At 41.2% G+C, this 25,000-nt stretch overlaps 1 protein-coding gene across 11 annotated transcripts in view; it reads left to right on the forward strand.

Annotated features, from left to right (window-relative positions):
- Positions 1-2: 2 nt before the first annotated feature.
- LOC113820978 (cubilin) overlaps positions 3-25,000 on the forward strand; it is a 46,446-nt gene continuing 21,448 nt past the window's right edge. For 5 of the 11 annotated variants that reach the window (XM_070115818.1, XM_070115817.1, XM_070115825.1 and 2 more), the window contains exons 1-36: positions 4-151; positions 1,828-1,939; positions 2,839-3,090; positions 3,468-3,512; positions 3,923-4,121; positions 4,478-4,617; positions 4,963-5,046; positions 5,965-6,172; positions 7,018-7,187; positions 7,386-7,584; positions 8,296-8,456; positions 8,628-8,832; positions 9,112-9,281; positions 9,474-9,678; positions 10,354-10,523; positions 10,748-10,952; positions 11,306-11,436; positions 12,027-12,080; positions 12,433-12,537; positions 13,516-13,723; positions 14,235-14,365; positions 15,410-15,514; positions 16,176-16,383; positions 16,665-16,795; positions 17,540-17,593; positions 17,946-18,050; positions 18,667-18,874; positions 19,181-19,311; positions 19,964-20,017; positions 20,371-20,475; positions 21,095-21,302; positions 22,296-22,426; positions 22,852-22,905; positions 23,413-23,475; positions 23,967-24,179; positions 24,444-24,648. In XM_070115818.1, coding sequence (XP_069971919.1) covers positions 41-151; positions 1,828-1,939; positions 2,839-3,090; positions 3,468-3,512; positions 3,923-4,121; positions 4,478-4,617; positions 4,963-5,046; positions 5,965-6,172; positions 7,018-7,187; positions 7,386-7,584; positions 8,296-8,456; positions 8,628-8,832; positions 9,112-9,281; positions 9,474-9,678; positions 10,354-10,523; positions 10,748-10,952; positions 11,306-11,436; positions 12,027-12,080; positions 12,433-12,537; positions 13,516-13,723; positions 14,235-14,365; positions 15,410-15,514; positions 16,176-16,383; positions 16,665-16,795; positions 17,540-17,593; positions 17,946-18,050; positions 18,667-18,874; positions 19,181-19,311; positions 19,964-20,017; positions 20,371-20,475; positions 21,095-21,302; positions 22,296-22,426; positions 22,852-22,905; positions 23,413-23,475; positions 23,967-24,179; positions 24,444-24,648 — 5,240 coding nt within the window. In that variant the 5' untranslated portion in view covers positions 4-40. Of the gene's footprint in view, positions 152-1,827; positions 1,940-2,838; positions 3,091-3,467; positions 3,513-3,922; positions 4,122-4,477; positions 4,618-4,962; positions 5,047-5,964; positions 6,173-7,017; positions 7,188-7,385; positions 7,585-8,295; positions 8,457-8,627; positions 8,833-9,111; positions 9,282-9,473; positions 9,679-10,353; positions 10,524-10,747; positions 10,953-11,305; positions 11,437-12,026; positions 12,081-12,432; positions 12,538-13,515; positions 13,724-14,234; positions 14,366-15,409; positions 15,515-16,175; positions 16,384-16,664; positions 16,796-17,539; positions 17,594-17,945; positions 18,051-18,666; positions 18,875-19,180; positions 19,312-19,963; positions 20,018-20,370; positions 20,476-21,094; positions 21,303-22,295; positions 22,427-22,851; positions 22,906-23,412; positions 23,476-23,966; positions 24,180-24,443; positions 24,649-25,000 lie in introns of all 11 variants that reach the window. The other 6 variants (XM_070115823.1, XM_070115826.1, XM_070115819.1 and 3 more) reach the window with 5 other exon arrangements.

A 25,000-nucleotide genomic window follows, 5' to 3' on the forward strand; every position in this document is an offset into this window, starting at 1 on the left:
AATCTTGTGTTTTGGTTCTTCGAGGACGACTCATCTCGCCATGGCCACGGGAGTCGTTGCCATGGCCGCGAGACGCCTGAAGGTCGTTCTTGTCGTGTCTGCGTTGGGCGTCATCGCTGCCGGTGGGGTCGAGGCCGGCGTGGCAGCCAGGGTGAATTCTACGTGTTTTTTCTGTTTCTGTTTCTGTTTTTGGGTGGCTCTCTGTGTGTTTCTGTTTGTCTGTCTGTCCCCTTCCTCTCTCTCTCTCTTTCTTTCTCTCTCTCTCTCTGTTTGTCGGTCTTTGTCTGTCTGTCTGTCTCCCTCTCTCTCTCTTTCTTTCACTTTCCCTTTCTCTCTCTCTCCCTCTCTCTCTATCTCTCTGTCTCTCCCTCTATTTATATATCTCTATATACTGATATTTGCATATATCGATCTATCATTTTTTTCACTCTCTATTTTATGTTTTCTTCATAAATTTTACGTTTATTTTCTCTGGTTTTCCTTCTCTCTTACATTCTTTATTATCTTATCGTTATTCACTTTTTTATTTTTGTTTCGTTACTGTATCAATATTGATTGCTTTGTTCTGTTTGTGTGTTCATATGTATACACATATCTTTTATTCATTTTTATTCATTCATTTCTCTATTTATTTTCATTTATTTTCATTTCTCTATTTTTGTCATTCATTTCACCTTTGATTGTCTATTTTCTATTTTTTTTAACTTTAGATCCCTCGATTTAGCTTATTTCATTTTATTTCCTGATTATCAAATCCGCCAAAAAGGTTATGTTTTTTGGAAGTGTTAAGTTAGTTTGGTCGTTCGTTACTTGACTAGCAGGGTAAGTTATGAGACGCAGACACAAAAAGATTTCCCCTCACTTTCAAAGTTACATTGACATAGACACAAACTAATCCCACAGTTTTAAACCCCTCAAAGTCCCCTTTAACCAGCTCTCGACCTCCTTCGAAAATTTCCCCTCAATTTCCCCTCACTCCCAAAATTGTGTACATACAAACGCAGCCACATACAAATTCTCTCCCCTCACTCCCAGAGCCACACAAACGCAATCCTCACAGCTACAGATATCTCTAAATTCCCCTTCATTTTTCCCCTCACTCAAAACGAACATAAACAAGCAAAATCCTCGCAACTTCCAACACCTCAAATTCCCCTCAACCAGCTCTCGACCGCCCTTCAAAATCATCCCTCATTTTTTCCCCTCACTCCCAGAGCAAAACACACACACACTAGCAGAATCCTCACGATTTCAAACACCTCAAACTCCCCTCAATTTCCCCTTCACACACAAACAGAACCCTCAGAGCTTCAAACTCCCCTCACTTTTCCCCTCACACACAAACATAACCCTCACAGTTTCAAACTCCCCTCACTCTAAGACCAAACACACACACGCACAAACATAACCCTCCCAGCATCAAAAACTATCATGACCCCCTTTAACCAACTCTCGACCTCGTTTCAAAATCTCCCCTCTCTTTTCCCCTCACTCTTAGCCCAAACACACACACGCACGCACAAACATAACCCTCAAACCCCACCATAACCCCCATTAACCAACCCTCGACCTCGTTTCAAAACCTCCCCTCCCTTTTCCCCTCACTCTTAGCCCAAACACACACACGCACACACAAACATAACCCTCAAACCCCACCATAACCCCCATTAACCAACCCTCGACCTCGTTTCAAAACCTCCCCTCCCTTTTCCCCTCACTCTTAGCCCAAACACACACACGCACACACAAACATAACCCTCAAACCCCACCATAACCCCACCATAACCCCCATTAACCAACTCTCGACACTTTCCCCCTCACGCCCAGAGCGGGATGTGTGCCCTCTACGGCGGCCGCTGCCTCCCCTCTGACGCCTGGGTGTGCCACGCCCTCGGGGGTCCTGGGGCGTGCGGTGCCGGAAGCGACGTGTGCTGTGATGGTAAAAAAAAATGTTTTGTTTAATCTCATATATATATTTTTTTATTAATTGATTTTTTTTTTTTTTTTATTATTATTATTTTTTTTTTGTCTTGTATGATTTAATTAGTTTGTTTTTTTATGTAATTTATATATTTTTGTATATTTATGTTTTTTTTCTGTCTTAATTGTTTATCTATTATATTTTTCTGTCATAAAACTAATTAATTTATTTACTGGGTATACTTTATCTTATATGATTATTTTTTTATTTATTTATCAATTTGTTTTTTTTCTCTGTCTTAATTCATCTATTTATCTCCATTTGTTTATTTGATTTATTTCTTCTGGGTTTGATTAACGAAGGTCAGAATCGAATGCGTTTTGATATGACTGAATTGAGTTTGATTTCATTTGATTAAACTAGACTGAATTAAAATGAATTATTGCGTTATTGATCTGTTATATATATATATATATATATATATATATATATATATATATATATATATATATATATATATATATATATATACATATATATATATATATATATATATATATATATATATATATATATATATATATATATATATATATGATTGTGGTCGTTTTACTTAAACTAAATCAGACTTAAATGTATTTTTTGTGTATGTTTTATTCCATCAACTTTCATTGGACTTAATTTAGGTTCGTTATCCTAGCCTTAACTGAAAATTATAGAATTTAAATTTCTGTTCAGATTTTGTTTTTTATTTCTTGTTTTTCATATATCTTTTTTTTTATCTATCTATTTAACTTTATTATCATTTTTTTTAGTTTATTTTTTCATTTTTATTTTCTTTTTCTACTTATCTATTTTCATTTTATTAATCCTACTTTCTTTTATTTATCTATTCTTTTTTTTTCTTTCTTTCCCAGAATGCCCCTTCAAAACACGCTCTCAATGCTTGCAAAACAACGGCATCTGCAAATCCAGCTGCGCCCCCGACGAGCAAGCGTTGCAGGGCGGTTGCAGAGGAGAGGGTTGCATCTGCTGCGCCTCCTGCAGGATCACGCCGGGATGCCAGGCGAGGGGCGGCTCCTGCGTGAAGAGCGTGGCAGATTGTCCTTCAGGATTCGTCGACGCCGCCGGCTGTGAGGGAGAGCAGTGCATGTGCTGTCTGCCACCACGTGAGAGTCTGTGGGTTTTGTTTTGTTGATTATTTTTTTCGTCGTTTTTCTTTCTTTTTTTTTTTTTTTTTGTTCTTTCTTTTTTTGTTTGATTAATTTTCGTCTTTTTTGTGTGTGTTTTGTTCCTTTTTTTGTCTTTTTTCTTCCTCGTTTTTATTTTTCTTCGTCTTTTTGTCTTTTCTTCCTTGTTTTTCTTCTTCGTCGTTTTTTTCTTGTTCTTCTTTGTCTTTTTGTCTGTTTTTCCTTCTTTTATTTTCTTTTTCTTCTCTTTTTTTCCTTTCCTCTTCTTTCTTATTGTTATTTTCATTCTCCTCATCCTCATCAACTCCGTTATTACCATAATAATAAAAATGTCTTCTTTCATTTTCATTTTCCAGCTGGAACGACCACGGAGGCGCCACCAGTCTGCAGTGGTGTAAAAGGTAAACAAAAAAAAAAATCTTGTAGTTTTTAAATTTTTGAGATTATTATTGTTCTTGCTGTTATTATTATTATTGTTATTTCTGTCGTTATCGTTACTACTGCTACTACTGCTATTATCATTAATGGCCTTATTATTATGTAGGTATAATAATGATGATAGATTTGATAACGGTTAACATAGCAGTGATGATAATGATAATGATGATTTGTATAATTATGAAGATAATAATGATGATGATATTGATGGTGATAAGGGTGATGATGATAATAATAACAGTATTGATGATGATACTGATTATAATGATAGTAATTATGGCGATTATCACAAACCTGCAACAATAACTATAGTAACAAAAATAAAAACACAAGAAAAAAAATTAATTACCCCCCCCCCCATGTGACCTCCCAGAAATCAACTCAACCTACGGGGTCATCAGCATGGGGTCAGAGGTCAGCCTATACGAGAGCAACCTGGACTGCGAGTGGCGAATCGAGGTCAGCCCGGGTCATGAGCTGACCTTGGTGTGGCTGAGGCTCAGCATCGAGTACCAGACTGAGTGTAGTTTCGATTTTGTGGAGTTGGAGGTCCAGGGAGGAAGCGGAGAGAGGTGAGGAACAGTTTCCCGCCATTTTGGTGAATCGTCTGGATGCGGTGGTAGAGCCCTGGCTTCGGATCAAGATCTGTGTGATTTATTTGATGGTCGTTTGAAATTTGGTTCGATTTTGTACTTTTTTTTTTTTTTTTTCTTATAATTATGATGCGATTTCTACGCCGTGATACAAAGGAAAGCATTGATTCCTACACTAATCGACGCCGAAGTATGGGCTTTAACATACCATTCGTATAATTTCCTGTAAATATACTTCTATTGAGATAATTTGTTGATTACATTTTATATTTTGTTCCTCCCTCTCCTTTCTCTTCCCCCCACACCTCCTCACCCCTCCCCTCTACCCCTAACAGCTCGAAATACTGCGGCTATGATATCCCTTCGCCTCCAACGACCACGCATACGAACCCAGTAATCGTTCGGTTCCACTCCGATTCCTCGGTTACTAGCACTGGCTTCGTCTTACTTCATTACGTCACACCGACTGAACGGGGTAAGTGAGCTGTGTTTTTTTGTTTTTTTTTTCGTTTGTTTTGGTTCACTTGGATGTAATGTGTGTGATTCTTGTTTTGATTTTTAATGATACTTGATTTGTTTTATTTATCTATTATTTGTAAAAAAACATAACATACGAAAACATTCACACACACACACAACAAACATACAAAAACACGCACACAGACAAAAAACAAACAAACACACACAGACAAAAAAACAAATATACACACAAAACCCCCCACCACATAACCTCAAAATCCCACATACTCCCCATGACTGATTCACATCCACCAAAACAAGCACTACGAAGGAGAGAGATAACAGCTTATCTTTTATCCAGAGATGTCGACGCCGCCCTACGTCACGCCCCCTCCTCCACCCACACCCCCACCCCCTCCCCCGCTCTTCTGCAACGGATCGTACGGTAGGAATCGATCATTAATTAATCATTAATTAATCATTAATTTTGAGTTAATTATTCCTTTTCTTATTGCGAAAATATCCATGAAAGAATAGGAATAAGAAATAATCACAATAAATTTAATTAATCATTAAGTAATTAATTAATCATTAAATTGTCAATTAATTAATCATTAAATTGTCAATTAATTAATTATGAGTTAATTATTCACTTTCATAATGCGAAAATATCCAGAAAAGAAAAGGAATAATAGATAATCACAATAAATTTGGAATAATCACTTTATATAAATTTGGTGTTCTTAATAGGTGTCTGTACGATGACAAAATGTTCTAGAAAAGCCTTAGATAACACGAAATCTTAAAAAAAAACGAAATATAAAAAAACGAAATCTTAAAAAAACGAAATATAAAAAAACGAAATCTTAAAAAAACGAAATATAAAAAAACAAAATATAAAAAAACGAAAAAAAACGAAATCTTAAGAAATAAAAAAAAAAAAAAAAAACATGAAATCTTAAAGAGAAAAAACAAACTAACACAATATTCTCTTGACGATTAAAGTCTAACGTGATAAGTTCGTAACAATAAGAAAAATATCCCAAAAAAGAAAAAAAGAAATAATTCATCCTCACAAAAATGTTCTTCCAAAACCCCAAGAACATAATAAAAAATAATAATGATTAAAAATAATTACCTGATAATAAAAAAACAATAAACTAATAATAAAGAATAAACATAATGATAATAAAAGATAAAAATAACAATAAACTAATAACAAGAAATAAAAAACAAACATAACAAAAGATAAGAATAACAATAAACTAATAACAAGAAACAAAAAAATAAACACAATAATAATAAAAGATAAAAACAACAACAACAACAACAATAATAATAATAACAATAATAACACCTGCAGAGATGAGCGGTTCCTCGGGCGACCTCAGGACCTCCATCCTGGGCTTCTACGAGAACGACATGGACTGCGCGTGGACGGTGTCGACGCCGGGGAATTCCCTGGTCCACCTCCACTTCGAGAGCTTCGACCTGGAGAACTCGACCGGGAGTTGCGTCTACGACTACCTGGAGGTGGAGGACTTGTCGGTGCCTGGTCTCAGTCTCTCGGGGTGAGTTGGGGGGTCTAGGGAGGGGGTGGTTGGGGGGATTAGGGGGGTCTGGGGAGGGATTGGGGGGTCTGGGGAGAGGGTGGTGGTTGGGGGGTCTGGGAGGGTGGTTGGGGGTCTGGGGGTCTGGGGAGGGGGTGGTTGGGGGTCTGGGAGGGTGGCATAGGGGAGGGTCGGGGGGGATGGCACAGGGGGGTGGTTGGGGGGTCTCGGGAGGGGGTGGTTGGGGAGGGTGGTTGGGGGGTCTAGGGAGGGGGTGGTGGTTGAGGGGTCTAGGGGGATCTGGGGGGTAGTTGGGGGTCTGGGAGGGTGCCACAGGGGAGGGGGGGTTGGGGGTAGTTGGGGGTCTGGGAGGGTGGCACAGGGGAGGTGGACAGACCAGGGGTTCATTTTGCTGTTATTCTCTTTCTCTTTCTTCTCTGCTTTTTCTTCCTATTTTCCTCCTCTTTTTCTTTTTCTTCGTCCTCTTCCTGCTCTTTTTGCTCTCATTTTCTATTTTTTTTCTTGTCTTCATTACTAGTATTTCCATGATTATTTGCTGAGAGATTTCTTTTAATCACTTGTTTATATATTCCTTTGTTTAATTGCAAAATCATCAATAAATAACAAGGTCGGAAATGTATTCAATCTACAAACATCTTAAACAAACACACGAGTCTTTAGTCTAAAAGAATAGAAAAAAATATAGTCTAAGAAAAGAAAAAAGAAAAGAAAAAGGAAAAAACAGAAAGAAAGAAAGAAAGACGCTCACACGCATCCCGATTCTTTACTGCTTCTCGCGAGTACTTAGTCCTCGACATCACGACGAAAGTTTCCCTAATCCACGAGCCCCGCCTTGTGTTCCTCAGAGGTCGTCTGTGCGGCAGCGAAGTCCCGGGCGACATCACGTCCGTCAGCAACCGGGTCGTGGTCAGGTTCCACTCCGATTCCTCCGTCGTTGGCCGCGGCTTCGTCATCCACTTCGATGCTGTGTTCGAACCGCCTCCCCCGGCGCCACTCGTCTGTAACGGAACCTATGGTAAGAATCAAACATTTTTCTTTGATTATGGTGTTGGGAAGCTTTTGTTTTACTCAGTTTTCAACATTTGTAGGAAGATGTGAATTATATACCCTTTATACGTATTCGAAAATTTATTCAACAAACCTGTGATAAAGTCCCAACTGTTCCTTCGAAGCCTCGATAACACGACTCAAAAACTCCACACAATAACTGCAGAGATGAACGGCGTCGCTGGCTACATCCGACCGACCTACAACGGAACTTACGACAACGACATGGACTGCGAGTGGAGGGTGAGGACGCCCTGGAACTCCCTGGTCCGCTTCCACTTCGAGAGCTTCGACCTGGAGAACTCGACAGATTGCGTCTTCGATTACCTGGAGTTGGAGGCCTGGTCTGGCGTTAATCTTGTTGGGTGGGTCGTTATTCAGTGATGTTTCAGCTGGTGATAATTCCTATTTTAACCCTTTTTTTTTAACTGGGGGGGGGGAGGAGGAAGGAGAAGGGAGGGAGAGAGAAATAGAGCGAAGCGCACCTCTGGATCAAAACAACTGGTCACGTGACATCCAGGCCACGTGACTAGCCGACGCGTGGAGGTGGATGACGACGAACGAGTTTTGGCACCGCGCTTCCTCTTACAGCAAGGGATGCCTTCACAGCTCTCCTCTTCCATCTTTATCTAAATTATTAGAACCTCCTGTCAAGACTGATATTCTTTATTGAGCAGAACAGTGAAATCAACATCTATACACACAGCCACATATTTATTAAGAGAATCCGAAATATGATGATATTCCAGTGTTTTTTCTTCCGGGCTTGTGAACTTCTCCCAAGCCTGATGCTTTGGTCTTCAATTAGAAATCCTTCTGAAACTTGTTGATCCAGAAACGGTATACACACGTCGCTCATCTTTCTGCCTCTCATCTGCTGTGCCGTTTAAGGGGACCGTCTGTTTTTTTTCTCGATTTTGCGATTTTTCTTGCCGATTTTGATGAAACTCACACCCTTTTGTTTAGGCCCCTTCCCATTGCCTGTGGTCGATTTTTTTCCAAATCGGCCGAACAGTATTAATAAATGATGTCATGGAAGATGTTTTGCCATTCTATAAGGTATCTGTGTTCCTCAGGGGTCGTTTGTGTGGCAACCAAGTCCCGGGCGACCTCTACGGCTTCAGCAACCAGGCCGTGGTCAGGTTCCACTCCGACTCCTCCGTCGTTGACCGCGGCTTTGTCCTCCACTTCGAGTCCCTCTTCTACCCACCTCTACCCAACTGCAATGGAACATACGGTAGGCACTAAGTTTTACTTGCGCACTTTTATATTGCTCGAGTCTTCACTCACAAGAAAACACAAACCATTATCATTTGTATATAAAACAAGGGTCTAACAGACTTCTGATGATGAAAATATTCACGTTAAGCCTTGATAGCATGACAAGAGCCTCAACCACTGCCTGCAGAGTTGAACGACACCTCTGGCTACATCAGACCGACCTTCAACGGCACTTACGACAACGGCATGGACTGCGAGTGGAGGGTGACGACGCCGGAGAATTCCGTGATCCACTTCCTCTTCGAGAACTTCGACCTGGAGGACTCCCCGAACTGCGACTTCGATTACCTGGACCTGGAAGACCTGTCGATGCCTGGTTCTAGTCTCACAGGGTTAGTGTTTTGGTCTCGAACTTGTTGAAGGTGTATCGACCACTGATTTGTATTTTCATTTGTTATGGCTTTACCTGTGGTCAGATCGTCTAGTACTTCACAATCTTCTGTTCACAGTTATCCGTTCAATCGAATCCTTGTTCAGGGTATAAATGTTTAAGAAACCACACCCGGGTAGGGTCATGGGGGATGTGAAAAAACCGAGTTTGAACCAGATTCGAGTAGGCTGATGCTATGAAAAATCTGTCACCAAAACTCAAAATGACCTGCTTTTCCCAGAGGGCGTCTGTGCGGCAGCGAACACCCTGGCGAAATCAACTCCCTCAGCAACCAGGTCGTGGTCAGGTTCCACACGGACTCCTCCGTCGGTGCCAGCGGCTTCATCCTCCAATATAAGGCAGTGTTCACCCCGCCTCCACCTCCTCCGCTCTACTGCAGTGGAACCTACGGTAAGAAACTACAGCAACTATTGCTCATGCACTCTAATATTACTCGAATCGTCATTGATAAACAGTAGACCACGGGATTCGTGATCATAATCATTTGTCTAAATTCAACAAGAGTCAACAAGTCTGTTTGATGTCGGGAATGTTCATATCAAGTCTTGATAGCATAACAAGAGCCTCAACCACTGACTGCAGAGTTGGACAGCAATTATGGCTACATCAGAGCGACCTTCAACGACACTTATGACAACAACATGGACTGCGAGTGGAGGGTGACGACGCCGGTGCAATACCCGATCCACTTTTACTTCGAGAGCTTCGACCTGGAGCACTCGGCAGATTGCGGATTCGATTACCTGGAGCTCGAAGACCTGGCGATGCCTGGTCATAATCTCACAGGGTTAGTGGTTGGTCTGGTATTCTGTGTATTAACCACTTATTCACCTTCTAGTTTGTTATGGCTTCACCTTCGATAAGAACGTCAAATAATGCACACTGTCTTTCTTCATCAGTTATTCGTTCAATTGATCCTTGTTTAGGGTGTAAATAATGTTCGGGGAACCGCACCCAGGATCCACATGGGGGATAAAATGAGTTTTTCCCAGATTCACGTAGGTGCCTGATTGAAGAATTGAATGTTGTGTCCTGTTAAGTTCACCTATAAAAAGTTCAAGGAAGTCATAATCCTTACTGCTCAACCACTGGTGTGCAGATTTCACCCTTGTGCATTAATGCCTTACGGAAGCAAGATTGAAACCTTGTATTTTGACGTTACCTACTGTAAGCAGGGATACCACCATTACTACTGATGATGAAAATATCGTGTTGTTCCACTCCCAAAGTCTTCGAAAATGTTTCACTAACACACAAGGTTACCTGCTTTTTCCATAGGTCATTTGTTCAGTTATCCGTTCAATCGAGCCCTTGTTCAGGGCATAAATAATGTCTAAGAAACCACGCTCAGGGTGCATGTAAGGGCATGGGGGGAGGGGGGAAATGAGTTTGAACCAGATTCGAGTAAGTTGACGTTATAAAAAGGATGTAACTAATGCCCAAGGTTACCTGCTTTTCCCAGGGGTCGTCTGTGCGGCAGCGAAATCCCAGTCGACATCTACTCCCGCAGCAACCAGGTCGTGGTCAGGTTCCGCTCGGACTCCTCCGTCGTTGGCCGCGGCTTCGTCCTCCGTTTTGAGACAACGTTCGTCCCGCCTCCACCTCCTCCGCTCTACTGCAATGGAACCTACGGTGAGAGACTACGGCAATTGTTGCTCAAGAAACTACAGCAATTGTTGCTCGTGCATGTTCATATTCCTCGAATCCCCACCCATAGAAAAAAGAAACACGAGAATCAGGATCATGAGGATCACGAGCATTTGTATACACTCAAGAGTAAACAGAAGTGCTGCTGATGTCGGGAACATTATACAAAGCCTTGATAACTTACCAAGAACCCAATCCACTGGTCGCAGAGTTGGACAGCGGTTCCGGCGTCATCCGACCGAGCTACACCGACACTTACGACAACGACATGGACTGCGAGTGGAGGGTGAGGACGTCGGAGAATTCGGTCTTGTACTTCTACTTCGAGAGCTTCGACCTCGAGGGATCGACTGGCTGCCCCTTCGATTACGTCGAGGTGGAAGACCTGTCGAGACCCGGGCTGTTCCTCAGAGGGTAAGGGTTGTCAGTCGCGATGTCGAAGGTGTATGGATTGTTTTGATTATTTCTTATTTTTTGTTTTTGTTTTTGTTATTGGTATCGTCATATTTTCTGTTGTTGCAATCTATAAACTATGGATTTTTTTTTTTTTTTTTTTTTAAACCACCACACGTTATCTGCTTTTCCCAATCTTTAAACAAAGGATTTTTTTCTTTTTTTCGCCACCACACGTTACCTGCTTTTCCCAATCTTTACACTATGGATTTTTTCTTTCTTTTTTTTTACCACCACACGTTACTTGCTTTTCCCAATCCTTAAACTATGGATTTTTTCTTTCTTCACCACCACACGTTACCTGTTCTTCCCAGGGGTCGTCTGTGCGGCAGCGAAGTCCCCGGCCCCTTCTACTCCGCCAGCAACCGGGTCGTGGTCAGGTTCCGCTCCGATTCCTCCGTCGTTGGCCACGGCTTCGTCCTCCACTTCGACAGCCTCTTCGTCGGTAAGCTTCCTCGGTTGTGTCAGCTGGTGTTCGGAAGCTTATGCAAAATGTCGAGATCGAATGAGGTGTAATGTTTGTCTGTATATGCAAAAAAACACAGTAATGAGTATGCAGAAATGGATAAAAACAAATAAAAATGGTTAAAACAAAAATAAGTATGCAGATAAATACAGAAATGGATAGAACATGAATAAATAGATAAAGTAGCAACAACAACAACAACAACAACAAACAGAGACAGAGATAAATAAAAGAAAGAATTAATAGATAGATAAACAAACTTATCAGTTCTAATAATATTGACAGTGTGAAATAAGAACAGATAAGTGCAATTTACCATCTGACGCAATGATCACCATGATGATAGGACCAATAATTACACAATAACTAAAAGTTTTATTAATGTTTACCATGATAAAAGCCCCAAATATAATACTGGTTTTCATATAACAGTATAAGTTTTGTTAATGTTTACCCTGATAAAAGTCCCAGTGATTACATAGTACTATTTACCATGATCAAAGTCCCGAAAATAGTACTGGTTTTGATAATAATGATAACACAAATACATACACATACACACGTTTCAGATACGATGTCGAGCACCATGTCCACAACACCAAGACTGACTTCTCCAGATTTTTGTAAGTTTAAGGCCCATGGTTCACTTTTTTCACTTCTCTGCGCCAAAAACTAGGGAGGGAAAGAGTTAAGGAAGGATGTGGAGGGAAGGAAGGATTTGGGGGGAGGGAAAGAGGGAGGGAAGGTAGGAAGGAGGGAGGAAGGAACGGAAGAAAGGCGCTGGGGGGAAGGAAGGAGGGAAGAAAGAGTGTAGGAAGAGGGAAGGAGGGAGAGGAGGAAGGGAGGGAGGGAGGGAGGAAGGAACGGAAGAAAGGATGTGGGGGGAAGGGAAGGAGGGAGGGAGGGAAGGAAGCATGTAGAGGGAGGGAAGGAGGGAAGGAAGGCCGGAAGTGACGTCACGCTTCTCCTCCACAGGGACATCGAGCTCAGGGATCGAGACGGAAACGACCTCCACAGAGCCCTCGACGACCATGTGGATCGACACGACCACGCCCACCGCTCTCTGCCCCGCCCACAGCGGTGAGAAGCCTCTGGGAGTTTGAGGGAAGCGGGTTTTGGAAAAGGGTTCATCATTATTTTTTTTATATTTTATTTATTATTTTTTATTCTTTTATTTCATTTTTTTTTTTTTTTTTAGTTTTTTTTTTTTAGTTTTTAAGGATCAACGAACTATTTTTGTTTATTGGATATATTCCCTAAGGCCGTATGTTTATCTTACTTATTGCTTTATCCATTATTTCACTTATTATCGCATCTATTATTTCACTTATTATCTTATCCAGTATTTCACTTATTATATCCATTATTTCACTTATTATCTCATCCATTATTTCACTTATTATCGCATCAATTATTTCACTTATTATCTTATCCAGTATTTCACTTATTATCTTATCCATTATTTCACTTATTATCTTATCCATTATTTCTTATTATCTCATCCATTATTTCTCATTATCTTATCCATTATTTCACATTATCTTATCCACTATTTCACTTATGATCTTATCCGTTATTTCTTATTATCTTATCCATTATTTCACTTATTATATCCCTTATTTCACTTATTATCTCATCCATTATTTCACTTATTATCCCATCTATTATTTCACTTATTATATCCATTATTTCACTTATCTCATCCATTATTTCACATTATCTTATCCATTATATCATTATCTTATACATTATTTCACTTATTATCTTATCCATTATTTCTTATTATCTCATCCATTATTTCACTTATTATCTCATCCATTATTTCACTTATTATCTCATCCATTATTTCATCATCTCATCTATTATTTCACTTATTATCTTATCCATTATTTCTTATTATCTCATCCATTATTTCTTATTATCTTATCCACTATTTCACTTATTATCTCATCCATTATTTCTCATTATCTTATCCATTATCTTACATATTATCTCCCATATTATCTCATCCATTATTTCTTATTATCTATCATTTCCCTTCCTTTCTCGACTGAGCAGCACTGGACTCGCCCTCCGGCACCGTCAGTCCGAACCCGGACGCTCAGCGCTACGGGAACAACATGGACTGCGAGTGGACTTTGGCGACAGCAGAGGGAGCCATCTTCGCCCTCCACTTCACGCGCTTTGACCTCGAGGGCGGCGGAGGCTGTCCCTTCGACTACCTGGAACTCGAGGACTTGTCGAGGCCTGGAGAATACCTCGGAGGGTGAGTGTGGGGATGGAGGTGGTTTTTTTTTGCGGTGTTTTTCTGTTTTTTTTATGTTTTATTTATTTATTTATTTATTCTTTTTTTTTGTCGGTGGTTTTCCGTTTTTTTGTTTATTGATCTGTTTATTTTTTGTCGGTGTTTTCCGTTTTTTCTCGATGTTTTTTCTGTGTTTTTCGGTTTTAATCTTATATTTCTTTCTATCTCATCTTTGATTCTCTTGTTGGAGTGTCTCTATCTATCAAAGGGGGCACTAACTATCAATAGTGGCACTATCTACCAAAAAGGACACTATCAAAAACGTTATCTATTAAAAGGAGCACTATCTATCAGAAAGCGTACCATCTCGTTCTCGTGTTCGTTCTTCTTCATTCTCTCAAACGTGGCACCATCACGACGTGCACCCGTATTCCCCAAACGTGGCACCATCCCCCAACCGTGGCACCATCCCCCACACGTGGCACCATCCCCCACACGTGGCACCATCACGACATTCCCCCGCATTCCCCAGGGGTCGTCTGTGCGGCAGCGAAGTCCCCGGCCCCTTCTACTCCGCCAGCAACCGGGTCGTGGTCAGGTTCCGCTCCGATTCCTCCGTCGTTGGCCACGGCTTCGTCCTCCACTTCGACAGCCTCTTCGTCGGTAAGCTTCCTCGGTTGTGTCAGCTGGTGTTCGGAAGCTTATGCAAAATGTCGAGATCGAATGAGGTGTAATGTTTGTCTGTATATGCAAAAAAACAGATACAGTAATGAGTATGCAGAAATGGATAAAAACAAATAAAAATTGTTAAAACAAAAATGGTAAGTATGCAGATAAATACAGAAATGGATAGAACATTACTAAATAGATAAATAAGCAACCCAAAAAGAAAAACACATAAAGAGACAGAGAGATGAGTAAAAGAGAATTGATAGATAGATAAACAAACATCAATGTTTACCATGATAGAAGTCCCAATGATTACCGTTTACCATGAGAAAGTCCCGAAAATAGTACTGGTTTTGATAATAATAACAGTGCAAGTTTTGTTAATGTTTACCATGATAGAAGTCCCAATGATTACCGTTTACCATGAGTCCCAAAAATAGTACTGGTTTTGATAATAATAATAGGATGTTTTGTTAATGTTTACCATGATAAAAGTCCCAAAAATAGTACTGGTTTTGATAATAATAATAGGATGTTTTGTTAATGTTTACCATGATAGAAGTCCCAATGATTACCGTTTACGATGAAAAAGTCACAAAAATAGTACTGGTTTTTATAATATTGATAACAATAATTCATACACGTTTCAGATACGATGTCGAGCACCATATCCACAACACCAAGACTGACTTTTAAGGCCCATGGTTCACTTTTTTCACTTCTCTGCGCCAAAAACTAGGGAGGGAAAGAGTTAAGGAAGGATGTGGAGGGAAGGAAGGATTTGGGGGGAGGGAAAGAGGGAGGGAAGGTAGGAAGGAGGGAGGAAGGAACGGAAGAAAGGCACTGGGGGGAAGGAAGGAGGGAAGAAAGAATGTAGGAAGAGGGAAGGAGGGAGAGGAGGAAGGGAGGGAGGAAGGTAGGAAGGAACGGAAGAAAGGATGTGGGGGGAAGGGAAGGAGGGAGGGAGGGAAAGAAGCATGTAGAGGGAGGGAAGGAGGGAAGGAAGGCCGGAAGTGACGTCACCCTTCTCCTCCACAGGGACATCGAGCTCAGGGATCGAGACGGAAACGACCTCCACAGAGCCCTCGACGACCATGTGGATCGACACGACCACGCCCACCCCTCTCTGCCCCGCCCACAGCGGTGAGAAGCCTCTGGGAGTTTGAGGGAAGCGGGTTTTGGAAAAGGGTTCATCATTTTTTATGTTTTATTTATTATTTTTTATTCTTTTATTTTTTTTTTTTTTTTTTTTTTTTTTAGTTTTTTTTTAGTTTTTAAGGATCAACGAACTATTTTTGTTTATTGGATATATTCCCTAAGGCCATCTGTTTATCTTACTTATTGCTTTATCCATTATTTCACTTATTATCGCATCTATTATTTCACTTATTATCTCATCCATTATTTAACTTATTATCTCATCCATTATTTCACTTATTATCTCATCCATTATTTCCCTTATCATCTTATCCATTATTTCACTTATTATCTCATCCATTATTTCATCATCTCATCTATTATTTCACTTATCTTATCCATTATTTATTATCTTATCCATTATTTCACTTATTATCTCATCCATTATTTCACTTATTATATCCATTATTTCACTTATCTCATCCATTATTTCATTATCTTATCCATTATTTCATTATCTCATCCATTATTTCTTATTATCTCATCCATTATTTCACTTATTATATTATCCATTATTTCACTTATTATCTCATCCATTCACTTATCATCTTATCCATTATTTCTTATTATCTCATCTATCATTTCCCTTCCTTTCTCGACTGAGCAGCACTGGACTCACCCTCCGGCACCGTCAGTCCGAACCCGGACGCTCAGCGCTACGGGAACAACATGGACTGCGAGTGGACTTTGGCGACAGCAGAGGGAGCCATCTTCGCCCTCCACTTCACGCGCTTTGACCTCGAGGGCGGCGGAGGCTGTCCCTTCGACTACCTGGAACTCGAGGACTTGTCGAGGCCTGGAGAATACCTCGGAGGGTGAGTGTGGGGATGGAGGTGGTTTTTTTCGGTGTTTTTTTTTTCTTTTTTTCAGTGTTTTTCCGTTTTTTCTCGGTGTTTTTTTATTTTCTGTTTTTTCGGTGTTTTTATTTTCGATTTCCTGTTTTTTGTGTTTTTTTTCCCTATTTTTACGGCGATGTCCCGTTTTTTCGGTGTTTTTCTTTTTTGTTTCATTTATTTATCTTTTTTTTTTGTCGATGTTTTTCCTTGGCACCATCCCCACACGTGGCACCATCACGACGTTCCCCCGCATTCCCCAGGGGTCGTCTGTGCGGCAGCGAAGTCCCCGGCCCCTTCTACTCCGCCAGCAACCGGGTCGTGGTCAGGTTCCGCTCCGATTCCTCCGTCGTTGGCCACGGCTTCGTCCTCCACTTCGACAGCCTCTTCGTCGGTAAGCTTCCTCGGTTGTGTCAGCTGGTGTTCGGAAGCTTATGCCAAATGTCGAGATCGAATGAGTTGTAATGTTTGTCTGTATATGCAAAACAGATACAGTAATGAGTATGCAGAAATGGATAAAAACAAATAAAAATGGTTAAAACAAAAATGATAAGCATGCAGATTAATACAGAAATGGATAAAAAATAGATAAATAGATAAATAAGCAACAACAAAAACACATAAAGAGACAGAGAGATGAATAAAAGAAATAATTAATAGATAGATAAACAAACATCAGTTCTAATGATAATATTGACAGTGTGAAATAAGAACAGATAAGTGCAATTTACCATGACTGACAATAATCACCATGATGATAGGACCAATAATTTCACAATAACAGTATAAATTTTTTAAATGTTTACCATGTTAAAAGTCTCAATATAGTACTGGTTTTCATAATAATAGTACAAGTTTTGTTGATATTTACCATGATAAAAGCCCCAAATATAATACTGGTTTTGATAATAACTGTTAATGTTTACAATGATAAAAGTCCCAATGATTACATAGTACTATTTACCATGATAAAAGTCCCGAAAATAGTAATGGTTTTGATAATAATAATAGTATGTTTTGTTAATGTTTGCCATGATAGAAGTCCCAGTGATTACCGTTTACGATGAAAAAGTCACAAAAATAGTACTGATTTTGATAATAATGATAACACAAATTCATACACATACACACGTTTCAGATACGATGTCGAGCACCATGTCCACAACACCAAGACTGACTTCTCCAGATTTTTGTAAGTTTAAGGCCCATGGTCCACTTTTTTCACTTCTCTACGCCAAAAACTAGGGAGGGAAAGAGTTAAGGAAGGATGTGGAGGGAAGGAAGGATTTGGGGGGAGGGAACGAGGGAGGGAAGGTAGGAAGGAGGGAGGAAGGAACGGAAGAAAGGCACTGGGGGGAAGGAAGGAGGGAAGAAAGAATGTAGGAAGAGGGAAGGAGGGAGAGGAGGAAGGGAGAGAGGGAGAGAGGAAGGAACGGAAGAAAGGATGTGGGGGGAAGGGAAGGAAGGAGGGAGAGAAGGAAGCACGTAGAGGGAGGGAAGGAGGGAAGGAAGGCCGGAAGTGACGTCACCCTTCTCCTCCACAGGGACATCGAGCTCAGGGATCGAGACGGAAACGACCTCCACAGAGCCCTCGACGACCATGTGGATCGACACGACCACGCCCACCGCTCTCTGCCCCGCCCACAGCGGTGAGAAGCCTCTGGGAGTTTGAGGGAAGCGGGTTTTGGAAAAGGGTTCATCATTTTTTATGTTTTATTTAATATTTTTTATTTTTTTATTTCATTTTTTTTTTTTTTTTTTTTAGTTTTTAAGGATCAACGAACTATTTTTGTTTATTGGATATATTCCCTAAGGCCATCTGTTTATCTTACTTATTGCCTTTTCCATTATTTCCCTTATTATCGCATCTATTATTTCACTTATTATCACCCATTATTTCACTTATTATCTCATCCATTATTTCACTTATTATCTCATCCATTATTTCCCTTATCATCTTATCCATTATTTCACTTATTATCTCATCCATTATTTCATCATCTCATCTATTATTTCACTTATCTTATCCATTATTTATTATCTTATCCATTATTTCACTTATTATCTCATCCATTATTTCACTTATTATATCCATTATTTCACTTATCTCATCCATTATTTCTTATTATCTTATCCACTATTTCACTTATTATCTCATCCATTATTTCTTATTATCTTATCCATTATCTTACATATTATCTCCCATATCATCTCATCCATTATTTCTTATTATCTATCATTTCCCTTCCTCTCTCGACCGAGCAGCACTGGACTCACCCTCCGGCACCGTCAGTCCGAACCCGGACGCTCAGCGCTACGGGAACAACATGGACTGCGAGTGGACTCTGGCGACAGCAGAGGGAGCCATCTTCGCCCTCCACTTCACGCGCTTTGACCTCGAGGGCGGCGGAGGCTGTCCCTTCGACTACCTGGAACTCGAGGACTTGTCGAGGCCTGGAGAATACCTCGGAGGGTGAGTGTGGGGATGGAGGTGTTTTTTTTTTCTTTTTTTCAGTGTTTTTCCGTTTTTTTCTCGGTGTTTTTTTTATTTTCTGTTTTTTCGGTGTTTTTATTTTCGATTTCCTGTTTTTTGTGTTTTTTCCCTATTTTTACGGCGATGTCCCGTTTTTTCGGTGTTTTTCTTTTTTGTTTCATTCATTTATCTTTTTTTTTTGTCGATGTTTTTCCTTGGCACCATCCCCACACGTGGCACCATCCCCCACACGTGGCACCATCCCCCAACCGTGGCACCATCACGACATTCCCCCGCATTCCCCAGGGGTCGTCTGTGCGGCAGCGAAGTCCCCGGCCCCTTCTACTCCGCCAGCAACCGGGTCGTGGTCAGGTTCCGCTCCGATTCCTCCGTCGTTGGCCACGGCTTCGTCCTCCACTTCGACAGCCTCTTCGTCGGTAAGCTTCCTCGGTTGTGTCAGCTGGTGTTCGGAAGCTTCCTCGGTTGTGTCAGCTGGTGTTCGGAAGCTTATGCAAAATGTCGAGATCGAATATGTGTTTTTCTGGATATGCAAAACAGATAGAGTAATGAGTATGCAGACATGGATAAAAACAAATAAAAATGGTTAAAACAAAAATGATAAGCATGCAGATTAATACAGAAATGGATAAAAAATAAATAACTAAAATAAGCAACAACAAAAACACATACACAGAGACAGAGAGATGAATAAAAGAAAGAATTAATAGATAGATAAACAAACATCAGTTCTAATCATAATATTGACAGTGTGAAATAAGACCAGATAAGTACAATTTACCACGTGACTGACAATGATCACTGTGATGATAGTACCAATAATTACACAATAACATTAAAAGTTTTGTTAATGTTCACTATGATAAAAGTCCCAGTGATTACATAACAGTCCTGTTTACCATGATAAAAGTCCCGAATATAGTAATGGTTTTGATAATAATAATAGTATAAGTTTTGTTAATGTTTGCCATGATAGAAGTCCCAATGATTACCGTTTACCATGATAGAAGAAAATAGTACTGGTTTTGATAACAATGATAACACAAATTCATACACATACACACGTTTCAGATACGATGTCGAGCACCATGTCCACAACACCAAGACTAACTTCTCCAGATTTTTGTAAGTTTAAGGCCCATGGTTCACTTTTTTTCACTTCTCTGTGCCAAAAACTAGGGAGGGAAAGAGTTAAGGAAGGATGTGGAGGGAAGGAAGGATTTGGGGGGAGGGAACGAGGGAGGGAAGGTAGGAAGGAGGGAGGAAGGAACGGAAGAAAGGCACTGGGGGGAAGGAAGGAGGGAAGAAAGAATGTAGGAAGAGGGAAGGAGGGAGAGGAGGAAGGGAGAGAGGGAGAGAGGAAGGAACGGAAGAAAGGATGTGGGGGGAAGGGAAGGAAGGAGGGAGAGAAGGAAGCACGTAGAGGGAGGGAAGGAGGGAAGGAAGGCCGGAAGTGACGTCACCCTTCTCCTCCACAGGGACATCGAGCTCAGGGATCGAGACGGAAACGACCTCCACAGAGCCCTCGACGACCATGTGGATCGACACGACCACGCCCACCGCTCTCTGCCCCGCCCACAGCGGTGAGAAGCCTCTGGGAGTTTGAGGGAGGCGGGTTTTGGAAAAGGGTTCATCATTATTTTTTTTATATTTTATTTATTATTTTTTATTTTTTTATTTCATTTTTTTTTTTTTTAGTTTTTTTTTTAGTTTTTAAGGATCAACGAACTATTCTTGTTTATTGGATATATTTCCTAAGGCCGTCTGTTTATCTAATTTATTGCCTTATCTATTATTTCTCTTATTATCGCATTATTTCACTTATTATCTCATCCATTATTTCTTATTATCTTATCCATTATTTCACTTATTATCTCATCCATTATTTCACATTATCTTCTCCATTATTTTTTATTATATCATCCATTATTTCACATTATCTTATCCATAATTTCTTATTATCTCATCCATTATTTCTTATTATCTTATCCATTATTTCACTTATTATCTTATCCATTATTTCACTTATTACCTCATCCATTATTTCACTTATTATCTCATCCATTATTTCACTTATTATCTTACCCATTATTTCTCATTATCTTATCTATTATTTCTTCTATTATTTCTCATTATCTTATCTATTATTTTATCCATTATTTCTTATTATCCATCATTTCCCTTCCTTTCTCGACTGAGCAGCACTGGACTCGCCCTCCGGCACCGTCAGTCCGAACCCGGACGCTCAGCGCTACGGGAACAACATGGACTGCGAGTGGACTTTGGCGACAGCAGAGGGAGCCATCTTCGCCCTCCACTTCACGCGCTTTGACCTCGAGGGCGGCGGAGGCTGTCCCTTCGACTACCTGGAACTCGAGGACTTGTCGAGGCCTGGAGAATACCTTGGAGGGTGAGTGTGGGGATGGAGGTGGTTTTTTTTCGGTTTTCTGTTTTTTGTTTTTTGTTTATTTATCAATTTAATTTTTTGTTAGTATTTTTCCGTTTTTTTTTCTTTTTTTGTGTGTTTTTCTTTTTTTCTGTTTTTTTTATTTTATTTTTTTCGGTGTCGTTTTTTTCGGCGATGTCCCATTTTTTTCGGTTTTTCTGTTTTAATCTAATCTTATCTTTCTATCTCTTCTTTGATTCTCTTGTCGGTGTCCCTATCTATCAAAAGCACTATCAATCGAGGTGCGTACTATCTCGTTCTCGTGTTCGTTCTGCTTCATTCTCTCAAACGTGGCACCATCTACCCACACGTGGCACCATCTACCCACACGTGGCACCATCTACCCAAATGTGGCACCATCCCCCACACGTGGCACCCCCTCCCCCACACGTGGCACCATCCCCCAACCGTGGCACCATCCCCCACACGTGGCACCATCCCCCACACGTGGCACCATCCCCCAACCGTGGCACCATCCCCCGCACGTGGCCCCATTCCCCAACCGTGACACCATCCCCCATCCGTGGCACCATCCCCCACACGTGGCACCATCCCCCAACCGTCGCACCATCCCCCACGCGTGGCACCATCCCCCACATGTGGCACCATCCCCCACACGTGGCACCATCCCCCACACGTGGCACCATCCCCCACACGTGGCACCATCCCCCACACGTGGCACCATCCCCCACACCCGGCCCCATCCCCCAACCGCGGCGCCACCCCCCACACCTGGCCCCATCCCCCACACGACGCACCATCCCCCCCACCTGGCACCCCCCCCCAACCGTCGCACCACCCCCCACACGTGGCACCATCCCCCAACCGTGGCACCATCCCCCACACGTGGCACCATCCCCCACATGTGGCACCATCCCCCACACGTGGCACCATCCCCCACACGTGGCACCATCCCCCACACGTGGCACCATCACGACATTCCCCCGCATTCCCCAGGGGTCGTCTGTGCGGCAGCGAAGTCCCCGGCCCCTTCTACTCCGCCAGCAACCGGGTCGTGGTCAGGTTCCGCTCCGATTCCTCCGTCGTTGGCCACGGCTTCGTCCTCCACTTCGACAGCCTCTTCGTCGGTAAGCTTCCTCGGTTGTGTCAGCTGGTGTTCGGAAGCTTATGCAAAATGTCGAGATCGAATGATTTTCATAATAGTATAAGTTTTGTTGATATTTACCATAAAAGTCCCAAATATAGTACAGGTTTTGTTAATAACAGTAAAGGTTTTGTTAATGTTTACCATGATAAAAGTCCCAAAAATAGTACTGGTTTTGATAATAATAGTATAAGTTTTGTTAATGTTTACCATAATAGAAGTCCCAATGATTACCGTTTACAATGAGAAAGTCCCAAAAATAGTACTGGTTTTGATAATAATAACAGTATGTTTTGTTAATGTTTGCCATGATAGGTCTCAATGATTACCACTTACAATGAGTCACAAAAATAGTACTGTTTTTGATAATAATGATAACATGAATTCATACACATACACACGTTTCAGATACGATGTCGAGCACCATGTCCACAACACCAAGACTGACTTCTCCAGATTTTTGTAAGTTTTAAGGCCCATGGTTCACTTTTTTTCACTTCTCTGCGCCAAAAACCCATCGCTGGTTATTATTTTGTGTCTTTGGGTATGTCTTCTATTTGGAAATCTGCTTTGGAAATAAGGAGAGTATGCTAATTTGCTGGAAATTCGATTTTTCAGATTTATCATCGTCATATACACATTTGTTATAATTTTAGTAAGGTCGTCACTATCACTACCACCAACGTCATTATCATCATTATTGTCACCACCATCATCATTATCATCATCATTACCACCACCATTATTATCATCATCACTACCATCATAATCATAATCATCACCATCATCTTTATCATCTTCATTATCACTATTATAATCATCACCAACATCACCATCACTACCATCATCATCATCATCATCACCATCATCAGAGAGAAAGACAAAGAGAATAAAAACAAATGAAAATAAAAGAGAGAGAGATGAACCAGATAAGAATAGAAATAACCTTTTTTATAACTCTCTGCCCAGATACAACGAAACACAGCCTGCCTTCAACAACAACAACAACAACATATGGCTACAGAAGCACAGGTAATTTTGTTCAGGAAGCGAATGGTGTTCAGTGAGAATTTTGCGAATATTTTTTATATTTTTTATTTATTTATTTATTTATTTTAGTTAATCATTTTTTTATATGAATCTTCTCGGGTTTGTACGTTAACGGAAGGGGAGGGGGAGGGGGAGGGGAGAGAGGGGGAGAGGGAGAGGAAGAGGGAAAGGGGGAGGGAAAGGGAGTGGGGGAGAGAGAAATAAAGAAAGAAAGAAAGAGACGAGAAAAATAGAATAAGAGAAATAAGAAAAAGAGGGAAAAGAAAAGAAAAGAGAAAAAAGAGAAAATGAGGAAAAAAAGTGAAAAAAGAGTACAAAAAGAAGATAACGAGATAAGAATGAAACTAAGAACTATAACACCTAAAGTAAATAAATAAATAGAAATAAAAAAAAATAAGTAAAAAATAAATCTAGGCACAGCACCCACTACCAAATATCACCTGTAATCTACCAGTCCAGTGCCTCCCCGCCAGGTGACTCGACCGAGACAACTGAATCGACCCCGCCAAGTGACTCGACCCCGCCAGGTGACTCGACCCCTCTGGCAGAAACCTCACCCACGTCATCTACGTCTACGCCCTCAGTCACACGGACGACTTACTGGCCCGACTGGATCTCCACAAGGTTCTCGACGTCGATGTGGATGGACACGACCACGCCCACCGCTCTCTGCCCCGCCCACAGCGGTGAGAATCCTCTGGGAGTTTGAGGGAAGCGGGTTTTGAATAAGGGGTTCCTCGTTAATTTTCTTTATTTTTTATTTTTTTTAGTTTTTAAGGATTAACTATTTCTTATTGGATATATTCCCTAAGGCCGTCTGTTCATCTTATTGCCTTATCCATTATTTCTCTTATTATCCCATCCATTATTTCACATATTATCTCATCCATTATTCCTCATCCCCTTATCCATTTCACTGAACTCCCCCCCCCCTTCCCCCCTCCCCGCAGTGCTGACGGCGCCCTCGGGCACCGTGGGCGCCTCCTGGGCCTCCTCGTACCCCAGCGGCCTCTCGTGCGCGTGGGAGGTCGTGGCGCCGGAGGACTCGACCCTCCTGCTCGCCTTCCTCGCCTTCGACGTCGAGTCCTGCGGCTCCTGCGGCTGCGACTACGTGGAGCTGCTCGACGCGGCGGCGCCAGGGCGGCCTCTGGGCGGGTCGGTTTCCAGATAGTCTTTTTACTCTGATTTATTGTTTTTTTTCTTGCTTCTGGGCGGGTCGGTTTTGTTTTTCTTTTCTTTTCTTTCTTTTGTTCTTCTGGGCGGGTCGGTTTCCAGATAGTCTTTTTACTTTGATTTTTTTTTTTCTTCTGGGTGGGTCGGGCGCCAGATTTCTAGTTTTTTTACTTTGATTTTCTTTCTTTCTTTCTTTCTTTCTTTCTTCTGGGCGGGTCGGGCCTGCAGCCTTGCGTTCTTTTTTTTTCTTTTCTTTTTTTTTCTTCTGTATGGATTGTTTTATTTCGCTTTCTTTGCCTCTATTATTATTTTTGCTTAGATTTTTTCTTTCTTT

Source organism: Penaeus vannamei, chromosome 38 (assembly GCF_042767895.1).
Source record: "Penaeus vannamei isolate JL-2024 chromosome 38, ASM4276789v1, whole genome shotgun sequence".
NCBI lineage: Eukaryota > Metazoa > Arthropoda > Malacostraca > Decapoda > Penaeidae > Penaeus > Penaeus vannamei.